At 38.6% G+C, this 18,561-nt stretch overlaps 1 protein-coding gene across 1 annotated transcript in view; it reads right to left on the bottom strand.

Annotated features, from left to right (window-relative positions):
* The window catches only part of LOC144770057 (ATP-binding cassette sub-family A member 10-like), a 1,719,125-nt gene that overhangs the window by 349,921 nt on the left and 1,350,643 nt on the right, over positions 1-18,561 (bottom strand). The window contains exon 24 of the mRNA XM_078654288.1: positions 13,494-13,664. Coding sequence (XP_078510414.1) covers positions 13,494-13,664 — 171 coding nt within the window. The remainder of the gene's footprint in view (positions 1-13,493; positions 13,665-18,561) is intronic.

The raw sequence follows: 18,561 nt of genomic DNA, 5'->3' as shown, positions 1-18,561 counted from the left end.
AGGAACACCTTGGAATTCAGTTACCTCCCCCATATGCAACCTCCCGAGGCCGCAGATGCACTCCCCCTACGTGTTTCCAGCTGCATTTCTCTGCTGTCATGTTGACAATTGGCAGTCCAGGCTAGTTCCGATTTGCTGTGGGGAATGGGTCCTGCTGCCGGAGTCCTGGCAATGGGCCCCCATGATGAGCAAGGAGCAGCAGGTGGGTGGAGGAGAGAGCACCTGAGTGCATTGGTAGGATGTTGATGGGGTCACTCCCCTATGGCCGTGTATATGGGTGCCGCCCCTCGCTATGGGACGGGGCCGCCTGTGTTGTCACAGGCTTCATGCCTAGTCCGGATTTCAAGTGTATTCCTCAGCTCTTGAATGTTGGTGCGCAGGACAGCAGTTGGGTCGACACTTCAGGGGTTCACCCCTGATGCCCCCACAGCAGTGAGGACGTTACTGTCACTGTCCTGGCCCCCTCCTTCTCAGACTTCTGAAATCAGGGAGCCATCACTGTACATGGCCAGACCATGCATGCCCCATTATGCTCCATTCTCACAGATGAAACACATAACGGAGAGACAAAAAAACATGGAAAATAACAGAATTATGCAGTGAAGTTATTTCGCGTACAGTTCTTTAACCCGTTTCTATAAATGGAGACAACAGTATCTACAAAAGCTTAAAAGGAGAAGGCATTGTTTATATGCTGTAAGGAACAGAACTCCTATGTTACCTTATATTCAAATGATCAATGGACAAAAAGTATGTCACATATTTGTTTATCAGTGAGAGAAGAGGTACAGATGATTCTTTATGGAAATAATATGTAAAAACACATTCCTCATGTAAAAATCAGTATCCTGTCTGTTGCTAGCTGTGAGAAATTGGGTTGTTGGTTGACTGGGGTGTTAACGCTAGCCAAATAGCAGCCACAATCCCGGTCAGGTGAGGCCCAAGCAACCCCTAAATGAACCTTGAACCTCTGGTACCTTAGAACAAAGCTTAAGACAGGCTTAACTTAGAGGCAATGTCTAAAGCTTTTATGCCGCACTTGAAACAGTAATAAAGTCAAAACACAACACCAGAAAATCCTATACCATTTAAAAAAAAAGTAAATTGCAATACATTATTTGACCCCTAAATGGAAAGGATCCAATTAGTAGAACCAGAGTTATGAATTTTTAAAGTTCAATCTAAAAATGGTTGCCTAAAAGATCAAAGCAACCATGGACATTTATTCACACGAGACCAGGTTAAAGTTGAAAAATATGACCTACCATGATGGAGCGAGAGTTAGATACAAGAAGTAGAGGTCCGGTCGGTGCTTTCCTTCAGACTTAGAAGAATTTTTGAACAATGTTCTGAGTGAGGAAAGTTCAGAAGGGCAAGGCTGCAGGCCGTGTCTGAGGAGGGAGTGTTGTCATCAAGGAACTGCTGAATAAAGTTTCAGTGAAGATTTCTATGTACTGATTTAGTCTCTTTTTTGGAAGTTGTAAAACTCTAGCAGGATGAGGCTGGAGGCTGTAGACAACAAGAGTTCCAAGATGCCAGATACCCCTTTAAAAACGTACTGCTAAACAGGGTTTGCATCTGCAGAGTAGAATGTAAATGCATCTTGGCAAGACAGATAAACAAGTTGGCCCTGGTCTTCACTCGGGGGCATATTACCAAGGACCGGTCTTAAAATTATAATGGGCTTGATAAAACGCCCTTGTTAATTCTCATAGAAGCCCATGTTAACACAAGAACATGGGCTTCAATGGGAATTAACAAGGGCGTATTTTCAAGCCCTTTATCGCCGTTTTATCGGCAGTTTCCTGCTGATAAAATGGCGATAATTTTAACACCGGACTTGATAATATGCCCCCAGGTTCTCAGAGCAGTCTTTAGCCAAACAAATCTGGGCACCTTTGAAATCATAATCAGGGGTGCAGGGCTGGAGGGACACTACTTGAGGGCTTAGGATTCACTCGGGCTGAGTCCAGGTGAAGGTTCAAGATGGTAGGTGTCATTTATGTCCCTGAGGTTCTGGTCAGCAGGCCAGCCAAGTAGCCCTTGTAATCACTCTAGTAGTACTGGGTTTAAGTAATAAAACACAGCTCAAGCAGCAGGATGGCCCTCTGTGGTTTCAAGGCAATCTCCAGGCAGCAAAGCAGCCCTTTTCTGGTTCAATGAAGCAGTGTTGGGGAGTTCACAACAGGCGACAGCAGCAGGCAGTCCTTTGAGAATCCTTCTGCAGTTCCATCTTTGAAGTAGGAAAAGTTTCAAGAAGATTCCCTTTGAAGCTCCTGACGTTTCCTGCTTCTCCTGCCCCAGCTCCAAACAGGCTGCTTAAACATAACAGGGTTGACAAGTCCTTTGTAGGCAGAACACAGCCTACTCATTTGCAAGTGGGGCTGTGCCCAGCTCCACCCACGGCCTGTCAGTTAATGGTTCATCGTGGCACACCTAATCCCTATATTGTGTGGCTGTCTCAGAGGAATAAACAAAGTCCCTCTGCAAATTACACCTAGTCATGTGACCCAGGGCAGGCTTCAGCCACCAAATAGCTATGGCAGGAAAAAATTCCAACTTTCTAAACATTTTATTTCCAAAATTAAAATCCAACTTTACCATTAAGTAGGATCTTTAATTACAATTTTCAGACACCAAATATTAAATTCTCACCTGTTCCCAATCAAAAGTAAGCACTTTTTAAATATAATAAGGCAACCTCATGTTATCCAACTCAGTAGTTATAAACAAATTTAGGAGATTTTTACTACCAGGACGTGTAATAAGTAAAGCTACATGTCCAACCTTTTAATTAGGATGAACACTGCCCTCTGGGGTATTTAGGGCCTACTTTAGTGTGACTTACATGCAATTAAAGGAGTGTTAAAGGGTTGGAAAGGGGGTTATATTGCTGAATCAAATTGTCAGTTTATAACTGCATTCAGGCTCCAATGGCAGGCATGGGACATTTAAATTATAGACCCTGGGTATATGGTGCACCATTCTACAAGGTACTTATAAGTTTAATAATTAGCTCAATCAGGCATAACTCAATTTTACCATGCTCAGAGGAGGAAGCACAAGCACTGCAGCACTGGCTAGCAGTGGTAACCTGCAGAGAGACTTAGATATGCAAAAAGTGGATGGATAACTTAAAAAGGTTGAGGAAGACCAACCTAAGGCTAAAGTGCGTATGCTGACTCCTCAAACCTTTCACTGCCTGGCCTCTCCTCCAGTGCTAGGCCTTTTTCTCGCTGTTTGGGGTACTACGCACCTAGGCTTCCATTACTTTTTGTCCAAATAGCTATCCATCAGGGTTTGTGAATTCACCAAGTGGGGATTGAGAAAATAGCCCAAATATAGCAAAATATGGAGTTAATGGGGAAAAAATTGAAAAATGTGCTCTGGATAAAAGTGCCTGTTTTTCCCCATAAAAATGTAATGAAGGAATGGTTTGAGGTGTATATAATATTTTATTGTGGATTATTTAAAATCTTACAATATAAATGACATTTAAAAAGCACTATCAAATATTCAATTAAGCTAACATTATAAAATCACTATAACATTTAAGAACATAGGGGCATATTACCAACAACTAGCGATAATTTTTGTCTCTAACTTGTTTAGGGACAAAAATTATCGCCGCAAATCGGCGATTTTTATCGCAGATAAACCTTGCTATTAGCAAGGTTTATCGCAAATGCGATAAAAAACGGCCGCAATGCATGAATATCGCTGAAAAGTCAGCGATATTCATGCATTATCGAGCAAATGCTCTTAGCCATGTTATCCACCTCCCATTGGATAACATGGCTAAGAACTGCTCAGGGCAGGTGTTAGCTTTTGGAGATATTCGCGCTTAGCGCGAATATCTCCAAAAGTTGGTAATAGGAGATAGCGATGTTAGCAACTGTTTCCAGTCGCTAACATCTTGGCACGCCCACTTTGCATGTCATTAGTGATAAATATCACTGACATGCAAAGTGGGGCCCATGATGGTCGCTATCTCCTATTAGCTGTCGCTAACTGGTGTTAGCGACAGCTTGGTAATAGGGAGATAATTTTATCTCAGCTTTCTTGGCTTTTAAAGCCTAAAAAGCGGAGATAAAACCCCTTGATAATATACCCCATAATTATTACATTTTTACAATTATCAAAGTCTGAGAAAAGTAATTGTCCTACATATATCTACATCATAGCCTGTTATTGAAAAAAGCACCACAAATAGTTAATTCCCTACTACACAATTACTCCATAACTGCTAGATCATAATTCTTGGTTATTTAAAATAACAGTCATTTGCTAAAACTCAGACTGTGATAGCATCACATACATCCATTTTCATTTTGACTGGCCGCAGGAATTTTTCCAAATATTCAGTTCTATGCTGTATCAGATGTTTTAAAGCATGCTATCACAGCTTGTCTGCATGAGCGAATACCCCGCTGGTTAAATGGTATCCTTAATAACCTACGTCTTATTTTCCAATAAGGCCGTGCATATACAAATTAAATGAATAATGTTCTCTTCACCTGATTTACCCAGTCTACAACACATAGTTCTTGCTTGTCGCAACCAGGGCATCGTAGTGAAAGCCCTGGAAGTATTCCCAACCTGCTTTTTTTGTTGTGGGGATCATTCAGTCTCTAATTTGTACTGTGATTTGAGAGTGTTGTATTCATTTATAACCATCCAGGCATGTGATTCAAGTGCAAGTAAATCTTTGTCCTTTAACATTGAATTTTTTTTCATTAATCCATTGATGTTTTTTTTTAATTGCTGGAGGTGAAGGCATTTCCCATAAAGAACACACAGACACATCCTCTATTGACTCATTTAAATACTTCTATGTTGGAGAATTTGGGTTTGCTTCAACTTTGTGCCAAAGAGCTTGACATAACTGATTTGAGGTATTTGATTTTATTATTTTCCAGATTTTAATGTATGCTTCTTTTCGTGCAATGAATTGATTTAACTAACCTTGTCTTGGCCACCGAGGCATTTTATGGAAGATGAAAAAGAGATCTCAATATTTTTGCGACAATTGTATTTACCATTGCTGCATCTCTTCCCAGCATTGCCTCGCTTCCATACGAGAGAGTTGGTAGAAGTTTTGCAGATATTATTTTTAGTAGTGGTAGATGGCTTGGACCACTCAATGACCTCTGTAACAAGTGAAATGCGAAGAGGAGAGTGTTTCCGTTCATCTGCTGATCTATCTTAAAATGCTGGAAGGAGCCCTTTTCATCAAACATTACTCCTATATATCTATATGTTTTGGCCAGCTCCAGTTGTCGTGCTTGTAGGAACCACTTATATTTTTTATGAATCTTTTTACTTACTTCCATCACTTTTGATTTTTTTCCTTTATTACCATACAGTTTAGTAACAAATAATGTGATAATTTATTCATTAGTCGCTGCAGTCCAACCTTTCTTTGGCTCAGCAAAATCACGCCATCGGCGCATTGCAGATTTGATATATACGTGTCTCCTAACTTTGGAGAAAATGCGTTGACTTCATCCAGCGCTTGAGTTAAATCAGCCAAAAACAGATTAAACAAATAAAGTTCAAGAACACAGTCTTGCTTCCGTCTCTGAGAGGTTTTAATTTTTCTTGACAAAAGCAACATCACCTATTTTCACCACTATCATCTATCAGAATATAACATTTGAATTGCTTTTAAGAGGCAAATAGGGATTTTTAGTTTAGCCAGCTTTTGCCAAATGAGATGATGCAGAACATAATCAAACACAGATTTAAAATTTACAAAACAATGGTAGATTGGTTGTTTGCTTAATTTATATTACTGAAAGCACTAAGATGTTAGTTGAGATGCCTGTTCCTTGAACACACTCAGATTGGTTTGCGGGAACAATCTGCTTCTCCTCTGCCCAATTTAATAGTTCATTCAGAATTATCTTTGCAAAAAGTTTTGCTTCGGTGCCTTGGAGCATGATTAGGCAATAGTATTCCAGTTGTGACCACTCCACTTGTTTAAATATAGGTGCGATTATAGAGCCTTCCCATGATTTGGGGATTGGGTCTGATTGTAGAGGGTTGTTAAAAGCTTTTGATAGGTACCCTGCCCAGAAAACTGCATCTGTTTTATAAAGGGCTTGCGGGGTATCATTCAGGCCATGTACACCATCTTTTCTACTGCTTTTGATTAGGTCACAAACTTGTTTTTCTGAACTTATAATTTCGTTGACCCCTGGATCTATCTGTTCCATCACTGCATTACTCTCTATTTCACTGATTAGGTAAAGTTTAATTTTTGTTTAATGATTAAAATGCTTTGTTAAGATCCCTAACCAGGCTGATGCTGTTATGATTTAAGTTGTAATATTCACTGGGGCCTGGTTCAAATTATTAATCATTCTCCAAAAAGCCCTTGAATGTTTTCCATTATTGAGGAGCAGAGCCTTAGCCCCGAGGGTTTGTTTGTTTTTAACTTATCTTCCTAGATTTTCATCTGGTAATCGTTATTTATTGTCTTGACTTTAGTTAGGTGATTCCTTGCTTGACACATAATTCTATTATGGTTTCTATTCAAAATTATACATGATACTGATGTTGTAATCCTGTTTAGATCCTGTAACTGAGTTTTAAACTACAGGTTAGTCAATTTATTTTCTGAGGGGTAGACACTTAATAACCTTTCTATAAATTCAGTCCACTGCACCACCGTAAACCCTGACTCAACAGAGAAACCATTTTTAACCAGGAGCGAAGACATCAGACTTACGGCATATGGCGATCCTTCTGACCCCGCATGATATCCTATAATTTGTTGTTTCTATCTCTCTCAGAAGTGATTTTTTATGATACTTTTGTTTGGCTTAGATCTTGATGATTTGTTGGCCATGGTCGCTTTCATCTGTTTTATGAATCTGAAAGGAGGTTATTAATTGAAATAGAGATAGAGTTGCTGCTGCAGAATCAGTTGTTGATTGCCAACTTGTAGCCTGATAGGTCCATGCAGGTGGAGCATTGCTTTGGTACCTTCCCATCAATACCCTTAAGCCGAAGCATTCAAGATCTTTGACTAGATCCAAACCTCTTGAACCGTTTCAATCAAGGATACTGTATTCATTTAGGATAGACCATATATAATCTTATTGTATTATATTTTCCTCTTGGGTAAATTGCCTTAGCAAATTCACATCAATTCAAATTTCTTTATTTCGGCCATTCTGGCCCTAAAAGTACATTTAAAAATGGGACACATTACATACAGTTTGGTTGTGCAAAATGAAATAAAGTGCAACATTTAAAAGGTCTCAGAAAAGGCATTAGTATATATAAAACTACTCTATTTTTATACAGTAAAAAGGGTCCAAATTGTTTAAAAAGTTAAAAATCAAATTAAACCAGGCTAGATTTTAATACAGTTAAACGGGCACACCACATAGAGAAGAAGTATTGGGAAACTGAATACACTATAGGGAGGCTGGGATCATATTTTAATATCCTATAAGCCTCCACACAATGAGTTGTTCTGAGATTCCGGGAGACCTGCTGGAGCCATCGGTGCCTAATCTTCTTGTATACAGGACAAACAAACAAGACATGTTGGTCCGTTTCTGGGGTGTTATCACAAACCAGACACCCCTTGGACTGTGCACCCCCCAGTTATTTGTGAAGGCACGGAGTGGTACTATACCTGCCTAAATTGCAAATAAAGTTTTTTAGCTAGGGGGGGGGGGGCTGAATAATGTCAAGAACAGGTTCTAATTTGTATTGGTCCTTGACTTCTAAAAATTGTGCAGTCAGTGTACCAGTGATGGAACTTCCCTTGATCTAATTTACCTTCTGTTCTCTGAAAAGCTTTAAAAGAGCCTTCCTGGGAATGGTCGGGCAGGATACTTCAGCGTTGACCCATAAGTTACCCCTCCTTAGAGCAACTAAGCTATTTTTAATATAGGCTAACCATGGGATTTTGCCTGCCCCCTGCAAGTTTAAGACCTCCTTCATCTCATCCTTAAATGCCACTAACTCTGGTGTGCACCATAGACTTCACCAGTGGAGAAGGGGTCTGAGAACAACTTCCTTAGTAATTGGGCCAACCCCGAGGTCCATACGGAGTGGCATCAATGGTGTACTTTTCGGGAGGCCTAGTTATTGTCTAATAAAAATATTTTCATTCCTAGAGAAGGGATCAGATGGTTGATGGCCCCAGATTTCTGCCCCATATAAGGCCACCCCCCTTGCTTGTGTCTTATAGATTTCCATAACCGGGCCAACCACTTAATGGGTTCTTTTCTTGAGGATCTTAGCAAGCCCCCCGAAGTTTCATTCATATCAAAGTCCTCTGATATTATAATTTCCATAGAAAATTCCTCATGAATGAGAAGTTCTGATAAAATGCTTGTTAGTATAAGGGACATCGACTTCCTTGCCTTTGAGTCCAGATATATATAAATATTAATCAGAAGAAGAGTGTATTCCTGGTGTTTTTATGTCAGTTCCTCAGTTGTACTATTAGGATGTTATTATTGTCTGCAATCACCTGTTCACTTTTAATATTTAGACCAATAGCTAGAAAAGTCGCCAACCCCACACCCCCCCACCCCCTTGGACGACCTCATCTTCTAATTGTAATAGCTGGATTAAAATACCCAGTTAAGCCTTCTATCACAAATGGCTCTGTTTCCCTGGTTTCTTGTAATAGTATATTATGACATTTTTTAAACAATGCATTTATGTTTCTGCTATACTTCTTATTTTTCATACCATTAATGTTTCATGAACACATTTTTATAGTTTGTCAGGGACAGAAGCCATTGTGTAAGACCATAGCTAACCAGCCTAAATTAAGTTGAGTTACGCTCTGCGTTCCTTATCTTGGATTCACAGATGTAATTAATGTTTTGCCAATTGGGGTTTTCAATACTGAATATATATTCTTGTATATTATTGTTAGTACTATATACTCTTTTGGAAGAACAAAGGGATTGGGTAAGAGATTGATGGAGCCTTACTGATTTTAATTCCCTAGTTTAATAAGGACTCCATTTCTCGTATCACTTTCACAACTAGGTGTTTTGAAGCCCAAGTTAGCAGTGTACATTCTTGTGTATTACCATCAGGCTGGGGTAAAACCTTAATAGATTCAATATCTTCTGCAGTGCCTTTATCAAGAGATGGAATTGTAATGAGCAATCTTAAAATGTTTCAGCGATTAAGAATATTGTGGCTCCCTCTAGAATGATATTCTGGAACAAATATTATTTGGTCAGTTTCATCCACAGGAGCGAGGGTTACATCAACAAATGGGTCTATTGGCGTTGGCCTATTACAGTCCGCAGCTGGATTATGTTGATCATTTAACTTAACTTTCAATTCCGTTTGTCCTAGGTATTTTTAAAGACACCTTTGGCATAACCCTCTGTGAAGGATGAGCCATAGCCTATCAGACGAAAGACTCTTTCTGTATGCTCCTCTGCCATTTGAGAGGTCCAAATATTTCCTATTTGGTTGTCGGTGGGTCTAGGAGGTAGTCTACTGAACTAAACCTCCCGGATGGACTATGGGCGTTGTGACTATTGCATGAGTTAATGATTCTCTCTCATCAAGGTAAGACGTATTTCAGGAGCTCTTCCCTTGCTTTTGATCAATTAGCGGATAGCATTTCTTCTTCCCCAAGATTTCTTCACATCCCAGGCTCTGGGCTTTCCCTGACTAACTATTTTCATTATGCACTTTCTGAGTCGTTGTAAGTTTACACCAGGAGTAATTACTGCGCTAGATTTTGTTATATGTTTTGCTTCATATTGTCTTTTTCTTAAGCTTTTTTGTCATTGTGTACGTTGGAGAGGATAGTTGGGGATCAGCATCTGGGAACATCTGAGCTGTGGCTTCTTCTGTACCTACCTTGTTCCTCTCCTCTCTTAAGTCTATCACACAACTATTGTTTTCTAAGCCCGCATTATTACTACCATCGCTTCAAGCCATTTTCTAATTGTTAGCAGAGTTATAATAGGAATTTTGTTACAGATGGCATGCTAAATTATCAATCATTGGGCAACAAGTGCACTCCGTATACAATGTAGCTACATGATTTATACTTCCATTATTAAGATAATATTTCGTTCAGACAGCTTCTGATTGATTCCTGAAACTGCTTTTTCCATGATGTTAAGAAGGTCTCCTTGATTGCTAAGTCAAAGTTTCCAATGTGAGGTGCGATGTTTTAAAAAAGATGTTCTATATGGCTCCTGAATCAGTAATTGGTGCAGAGTAATTGGACTTATGATTTTGCTAAAGATCACTATTGCATTTACAGAGATTTTGCTTGTTGCTGTTGGACCTGGTTGACTCCCTGCTTCCAATCTAATTTGTGTAATATCATTACTGTTGTGAATACCATCATCCAATGGCTCTTCCTTTGTTTTCTAGCAAGCAAGCCATCCAAGGATTGAATTATCACAACACAATGCAACCTTTTTTGTATTATTGTGAGTTTCAAGAGTCAACAGCTGAATACACATATTTTGGGTGGTTTTTAAGGACTTTTGCTCGTTTTGAGTATTTGCCAGATGGTGTATTTGGTTTGTTTTGCAACTAGAATCCATTAATTCCTCTACATCTCTGTGGTTATTGTTTATATTTACATTTACTTCAATTGGTTGTGGGGCACTGGATATTAATAATGATCTTTGTTTTTTAGGAGACTTCTGAGGTGAGTATAAACTAGTCGAGGGTTGTGGAGAATGAGCTCTTAATACAAGTAGCTCCAGGTCTGTATAAGTACCCCATTGAGGATCTTTATTTTTTATTAATTCCTGACTTGGTTGTATCCCAACCAGTTTGTAATATCATTAGTTTGGTCCATAGTAATTTTGAAGTGCATCATTGGTGTGATCGGTGTAGGAAAAAAAAACTATATTCTCTTGATTAAACAACATTGATCATGCTGGATCTTTTAGAAAGTCAAATTAGTGGGAATTTTAGTTGCTTTTTGAACATTTAATACACAGGTGAAATTATTGGTTGAATATCCCCAAAAGGTTTTATTTTTGTATTTTTTACTGTTAACAGCACCTGAAGTTTTTTCTTCCTTCTTATAGGGAGGAAAGGCGCCCTATCCCTTGCTCAGCCAGCACCTAGGGAAACCTGGGATGGAGTGCCTTGGGAAGCTCACACCAGGTTGTTTTACACAGAATCCCTTGCAAACCTCAAACTTTGAGGAAAAAACTAACTTTCCTCACATTTCTGTGATTGAAAGTTCTGGAATCTGCTGGAGCCACAGCCTTCCTTCCACCCAGCATTCCCATGAGTCTTCTGATAAAAGTGATATCTCAATTGTGCGGGTTGGCCCAGTGCTTGCAAAAGGAAAGGACACAAAATACAATGTTGAGATATTAAAATTTCCTTTCACAAAAATTATCTGATTTGTCAATGATGGTAGATGTGTGTTTTTTTTAACCAGGGCTCGACGTCCACCCAAGGGAACCTACCAGAAATGTATGAAAACAAGACACCCAGGGGGAAGCCAGGGTGGTATGCCTCATGTGGATCCCTAAAAACGTTCATATCCACAATACCCTCAAAATCCAAACTTCACTTAAAATTGCAAATGTTTTTGTGACGTAATCTTCTGGAATCAGCAGGAATCCCCAAAAATTTCAACAACCCAGCTTTCCCCACTTATGCCAAAAAAATGCTACCTCCCCTATGTAGCTCATGTGATAGGCAAGCATCAAGCCAAGGTCAATGGGAGTCTTGCAGAATCATGCCTGCTGTCTCGGGGACTCTCTCCCCCCAGGGGCAAATTGGCAGTAATAACCTCCAATATGCCTCTAGGTGCAGAAATACATTTGGGGTGGGGGAGCATTATTTTATTGCCAGGGGGGCTGCTCCCCCTTCCAAATATAATCCCTAGTGGTCTTGTGGGCTTTCTGCCCCCTGCCTCACTCGAATCATAGCTGCAGGAGGCATCCGTCACGCAGACCCTTGCATCCCTCATTGACAACAGTCTCGATGATGGACTAGAAATCGCAGCCTCACAGCTCCTTGGAGGCGGTGCATCTTTCTGACTGAGCAACGTATGCTTGTAGCCAGGCTTCACATTGCAAGCCCCTCATCAATGAGATCCTCAACAATGACTCCGGACTTCTCATTACAGCTACACAACCCTTCAGAACTGATGCATTGCTTCGGCTGTGCAGCACATGTTCGATGCAAATTCTAACAATGCCCCACAACCATTGTTTAGAGTACTCACTTCAACAGGCCTACCTTGATCCCTGTAGCTGTCCCGCACTCCATCGTGGCTGGCCTGAACTTGTGACTTTGTCCCAGACAAACTTGACCAGATGTCCACAATTTGCACATTGTGCTTTTTTGTTCTTCCACTAAAATCTTAAAAACGGCATGTTCCCGGTTCTACTGATTGGGGTGATGCTGTTTTGGTATTTTGTAATATATAACAAATTACTCTATTTTTCTAATCTGCCATGGGATCCATTTTTGTGTGGTGTTTTCCCTTTATTACTGTTTGAAGTGTAGAAAAAATACTTTATACATTGCATCTACGGTAAGCCTGACTGCTCTGTGCCAAGCTACCATAGGGTTGAGCACAGTTTAATTTGAGGTTTTGTGTATGAATTCACCCTGACAAGAATTGGTTGCTGCTTGAGAAGGGTTTCACCCCCCCCCCTTAATCAGTAACACAATTTATTAGAATATCCCTTTACTCATTAGTCACAAAAGACTGTATAAGCCCTTTTATTTTTCACGGTAATATTTTTGTACTTGAAAAAGGCCTATCACAACTGTCAGCTTTGTGTAAAAGTAATGCGCAAATATAGGAAGTCAATGTTAATAGTGATTTCCTAACCAAACAATTAGAAGCAGCATGAACCAGTAAAATAGTCACCTTTTGCCTGCACTAAAGGGAAAGAACCATCAGTATACATAATCAATATCAATGAAGTGGCAGAAACAGCTTCAAAGAGCACGTTTTTTTTATAATATTCTCTGTAAAATCAGACCTGGGCGGAATCTTAATTTCATCAGCCAAATTCCACCTTACTAAAAATATATGAAATTCCTTAGAATTTCACATTACTTATATAACTTTGTATAGAAAGAAAGCCTTGCAAGATACCAAAAGGAGACTGTTTCATGCTGCAAATGCCTCATTAAGAGACAATTTTGCTTGAACTATTCTCCACCCAGTATCTCCCAAGACGTTTGTATTCAATGTGCGTAATAGAGTAAAAAAAGCAACACAAGATTTCCCCAAACTACATTTCACTACAAAAGTGTAATTTCACAACATTGTAATGAAATTTCACAAAAACAAAATTCTTTTCACTCACCACTAGTAAAAAGCTGATGGATGTAAGACATTAACAAGAGTGTGGAGAGGCATATTGAACTACATTGAATAGATTGATAACACTCCTAGGCCTCCTGGCAGATACACAGTGATTGTGTGGTGGAACACTCCAATGCAAGAGCGATACTAGTTAGGAAATTAATGACTCAATTGGAATTACCAGCTCAGTCCATCCAACGGGAGTCAGTGAATTGCTGACTGTAAAAGTTTTCAGAATGACAGCCATTATCATGAGCAGGAGCCAGAAGAGTGGAATATCCACCATGGCCTGTCCACACCAGTATGCGGAAGGGAAGAGGCCAGAGAGACGCAGTTGGGAGAGAACTTTGATCTGGAAAAAATGGAAAAGTTATTGTTAGTAAGATCAGTTTGCTTATAGAATGAAAAAGTCACCTGCAAGCATATGCTACAAGCATACACAGTATCAACAGTGACATAAAGACCATATATTGGATGTTTGAACTGAGGGGACATCTGTATAATAGAAGCTACACAACATGTAATTTAATTGTAGTCTAAATTTACAGGCCCTGGGGAAGTGGTGCTGCAGTGATTATAATTTGATAAAATATTGCTTTTCAATTCTTCTATTGTATATTTATGTAAATTAGATTTTTTTTTCATAAGTATGCTAATTGTTTATTTATTATTTTAATTACTATTTCCTACTTTTGTATTAATTGGTAATGGTTAGTTAGTTCAACTATCAAATTTATGTTCATTCATTTCATATGTAATATTAGTTTTAACTTCAATTGCTCTTTTAAATAATGTAATATAATTAATGTCATAGTTCATATTTTTATTATCTTCATTTTCCTGGGTGTATTTATTTTAAATATTTCTATTTCATAGTCTGTGTAATATACCATGTATATTTTATTTTATTTGATTTTTCTTTAATAAATATAGTTTGAATTTCAAATATGTTTAAATATTTGTACTTTTTCATATTTGAATGTTTTTCTACAAAAGATTATGAGTTGAAAATATAAATCTGACCCTTCCAAAGTCCACCACTTTCCATGCTTTCACTTAGATTGGAGTGGGGATAGTAAATCGGACTACTCCAAAGTACAACACTTGCCCTGCTTTTTTCTATGTTGGAGTGGTAAATGTGACCCCTCAAAGTCCAACACTTTTCATACTGTTGCTTAGATTGCAGTTGATATAGTACATCTGACCCCACCAAAGACCAACAATTTCCCTTCTATTCTTATGATGAAGTGGCAATAGTATATTTGATTTTATAAAATCCAACATTTTCCTTACTGTTGATCAGATTTGAGTGATAATAGTAAATCTAAACAAGTCCAAAGCCTTTCATTCTTTTGCTTATGTTGATGCTGGGATAGTAAATTTGAATATTCAATACTTTCCCTACTGTTGCTCAATTTGGAGTAGTATATTAGTATATTTTTCATTGGAGTGGGAATAATAAATTTGACCCATCAAGGTTTCACAGTTTCATTTTTACATTGGAATGTGAAAAGTAAATCTCCCTCCAAAGTCTAATGCTTTTCCTACTTTTATTACGTTGGAGTGTGAATAGTAAATCTGATTCCTTCATCGAGAAATACTATTGTTTATTTAGGATTGTTAATATTTGTTTTATTATGTATATATAAAAAGTGATTTTTTTGTAATTTCTAAATTAAAGTTTAGTTTTGTTGGTCTTGTATTTATTTTTCAGTATAACTTTATAAATGTTTCCACATTGATATATATATATATATATATATATATATTCACATATACACATATATATACATATATATATATATATTCACAGAAAAAACCATAGGTTATAGACCATATATAGTTAGGAATTAGCATTTACAAAACCTTGAAAATTCACTGAAAAAACCATAGGTTATAGACCATATATAGTTAGGAATTAGCATTTAGAAAACCTTATTTTACTCACACAAAACCATTGAAATTCCATATATAGTTAGTTGCACTAACTATATATCGCGCACCCGCAATCCACTGCTGATGATGTCACATATTACATCATTCATGACATGGTCAGTGACATCACTGATGACATCACTGATGACATCTCAAATGACATCACTGATGACATCACTGATGACGTCTCATTTGGCATCATTCTTGTGCTAATACGATAAACCTCTTCAGACTCTAATATAACCTTAGATACACTCAGTGTATACAGACACTCACACACTGCCACTCATCCATGGAGTTACTCACACACCCAGTCAGTCATGCAAAGAAACAATCTCACCTCCATTTCTTCAACTATACAGTTATACACACCTTACTTATTGAAACATATACTAACACATATTTACTCTCTTATACAATCCCTGATACAAGTTCACAATGATCGATACAACCACTCACTCAGTGGCTCTCATGCACAGTTATTTATATATGCCAACTCTCACATGTACTGTGTTTTACATATGTACTTACTATGACATGTAGCATTGAGATATCCATTCACTCATCAATACACTCATGCACACAGTCAACTGCCCATGTAGCTGTTTCCACATGCACTCTTGAACTCATACACCTAGTGAATAAACTGCTCACACATCTATGCACAGAGTCACACACCTTCCAGCCACCCCCACACAAACTCAATCTCCCATAGAAATACTTGGGCAACCAATTAATAACACATATAGCCTCTCGTATAGCTAATGATCAACACATGCAGCAGTTTACATCACAACAGACATAATGATGCACAAATTAAGACAGTTTAGTCACTAACCCATGCATTCAGTGAGACACATTTAATCACTCACTCATACAGTCAGTCACGCACCTACTAAATCCTTCATCCAGACACTTATACATCCACTCATTCTTCAATATCTAAGACATATTTTAACTTTACAGAAACATACAGTCACTGGATGTTGTCATCAGTGATGTCATTTGAGATGTCATCAGTGATGTCATCAGTGATGTCACTGACCATGTCATGAATGATGTAATATGTGACATCATCAGCAGTGGATTGCGGGTGCGCGATATATAGTTAGTGCAACTAACTATATATGGAATTTAAATGGTTTTGTGTGAGTAAAATAAGGTTTTCTAAATGCTAATTCCTAACTATATATGGTCTATAACCTATGGTTTTTTCAGTGAATTTTCAAGGTTTTGTAAATGCTAATTCCTAACTATATATGGTCTATAACCTATGGTTTTTTCTGTGAATTTCATTGGTTTTTTAACAGCTAATATCTGTAGCTGTAAAATGTATTCTTCTTTAAATCCAAAAATATATTTTATATGTTTATGAATAATTTTTTTTTAAAATATTTTTTTTTCTTCGTTCCCGCTTCGCGAATCGGGAAGCTTCCCGTTAGCTGACCTTGATGCCGCGAAATAGACCGCGAGCCGGTAAACGTTTCTTTACCGCAAGTGCCGCGTTAGAAAACAACATCGTGACGCCTCCCGTCCGCATGACGTTTCACGTTGTCGCGTGATACGTCATATGACGTGCTACGTTAGCGAACTGGTACGCGAAGCGAGTCGCAAAGCGCAGGTTTCTGGAAGCAAACCGGGAGGCCCTGCAAAGCGCTTAACGTAAACACAGCAAGTCATGTGACTTGGTAATAACACTTTTCATTGGTTCATTTCACTTTTGGTTTCCTAATGATGTAAGACTAGGTCATATAATCTAAAATGAACACTTTTGATTGGTTGAGAACTCTTGTTTTTCCCCAAATGATGAAAATCCCTCCTTCTTTCCTCACTCTGACTTTCATCATTGTGAGAGAAAGACCCTTTGTGATCACTGAGCAATGGCTTCTTTAGTAGCTTCAGCTGGTGCTTCCCCACCACCTCCACCACATCCAAGGAAGAGTGGACCACCTGCTCAAGTTGTAATTCAACAAGAAGAAGAAGAAGAGGAACAGGAGGACGAGCACGAAGAGAGGCAGTTTTTGCCTGAGCAGCCCAGGACGTCTCACCGGAAAGAAAACTTCATTTGGCAATTTTTTAAAATTCCCAAAGGTCAGAAAAAAGTAAATGCAAGATACGTAACTTGCCTTATATGTCAAGATAGACTGTCCAGAGGGACCGACAAAAAATACAGTTTCGGAAACTACACAATGCATCGCCATATGACTAGGTGGCATCCTAACAACTACAGTGCTGCACAGTTTCGGAACGACCTAGATAATCTCCCTATTATGGCCAGAAGATCTGTTGTACCGGAAGTAACGGGACCAGAGAGCAGGGAGATGGTGCCAAATATACAAATGAGATTTGGTGATGTAAAACACATCTGCGCATTTTGCGATGGATTCATTTCCTACGGAGAAAAAAGCATCACTCTGATCAACAGAGCTATTGACTATCATATGCAAGTTTGTCCGAAACGCCCAAAATAATAAATACTTCTTTTTTTTGTTTTGTTGCTCCTGTTGAGCCCTTTACAATGAATCGTTTTCATTGCCCCCTCCAAGAAAAACCCAAACAAATATAAAACTGTTCCGAAAAATTCAAAAACAGTAAAAAAATGTTCAGAAAAATAAAAAAAAAAGTTCTTTTCAGAACTACCTCCCCGTTATTAAAAAATTGGTACAATATTTGGAACTGTGCCAACCTCTATTTCTCTTAGTTCGCTTCCCAGTTCGCTCGCGGGTACGCGAACCGGAAGCGACCCAAAAACAGTAAGTATAAGGGAAGGAAACAGACACTTATGTTAAAAGAAAGACAGCTATAAGGGAGTAAACTAGAGATACCATTACCCGTAATCCACTGCTGATGATGTCACATATTACATCATTCATGACATGCTCAGTGACATCATCAGCAGAGGATTGCGGGTTTTTTGGCAACATGCCTTATCCACGGTTTAATAACGCTGCCTTTTGCTTTATATAAGTTTTCAAATTGTATGAAATATATACCAATAGGTCGTTATGAACCTTTAGGTAGTGCTTTTCTTCATGAGGTCTGGTCGCTTCCATACACATACAGATGTTTCAAAGATGATCAAGAAGTTTATCTGAATGGAGAGGAATGCACTGAGACGCCAGATCATTCACTAATGTGTAGGCACATACAGTTACACGGTTCATGCAACAAACACCGACCAAATATGGCTTGCGTGTTGCAAGGCACGCCAGTTCCTGCTATCATCCCCACGTTCAAGTTGTTGGAAAATGGTAGTTATTTGATGCTCAATAATGAAGATTGTTCTGAGTTAATTAAAAGTATTCCTTTTATCG

The sequence above is a fragment of the Lissotriton helveticus genome, chromosome 7, assembly GCF_964261635.1.
Source record: "Lissotriton helveticus chromosome 7, aLisHel1.1, whole genome shotgun sequence".
In the NCBI taxonomy this organism is placed as follows: Eukaryota; Metazoa; Chordata; class Amphibia; order Caudata; family Salamandridae; genus Lissotriton; species Lissotriton helveticus.
The sequence above is the reverse complement of the archived record's forward strand: the minus strand, read 5'-3'. Positions and strand labels throughout refer to the sequence as shown.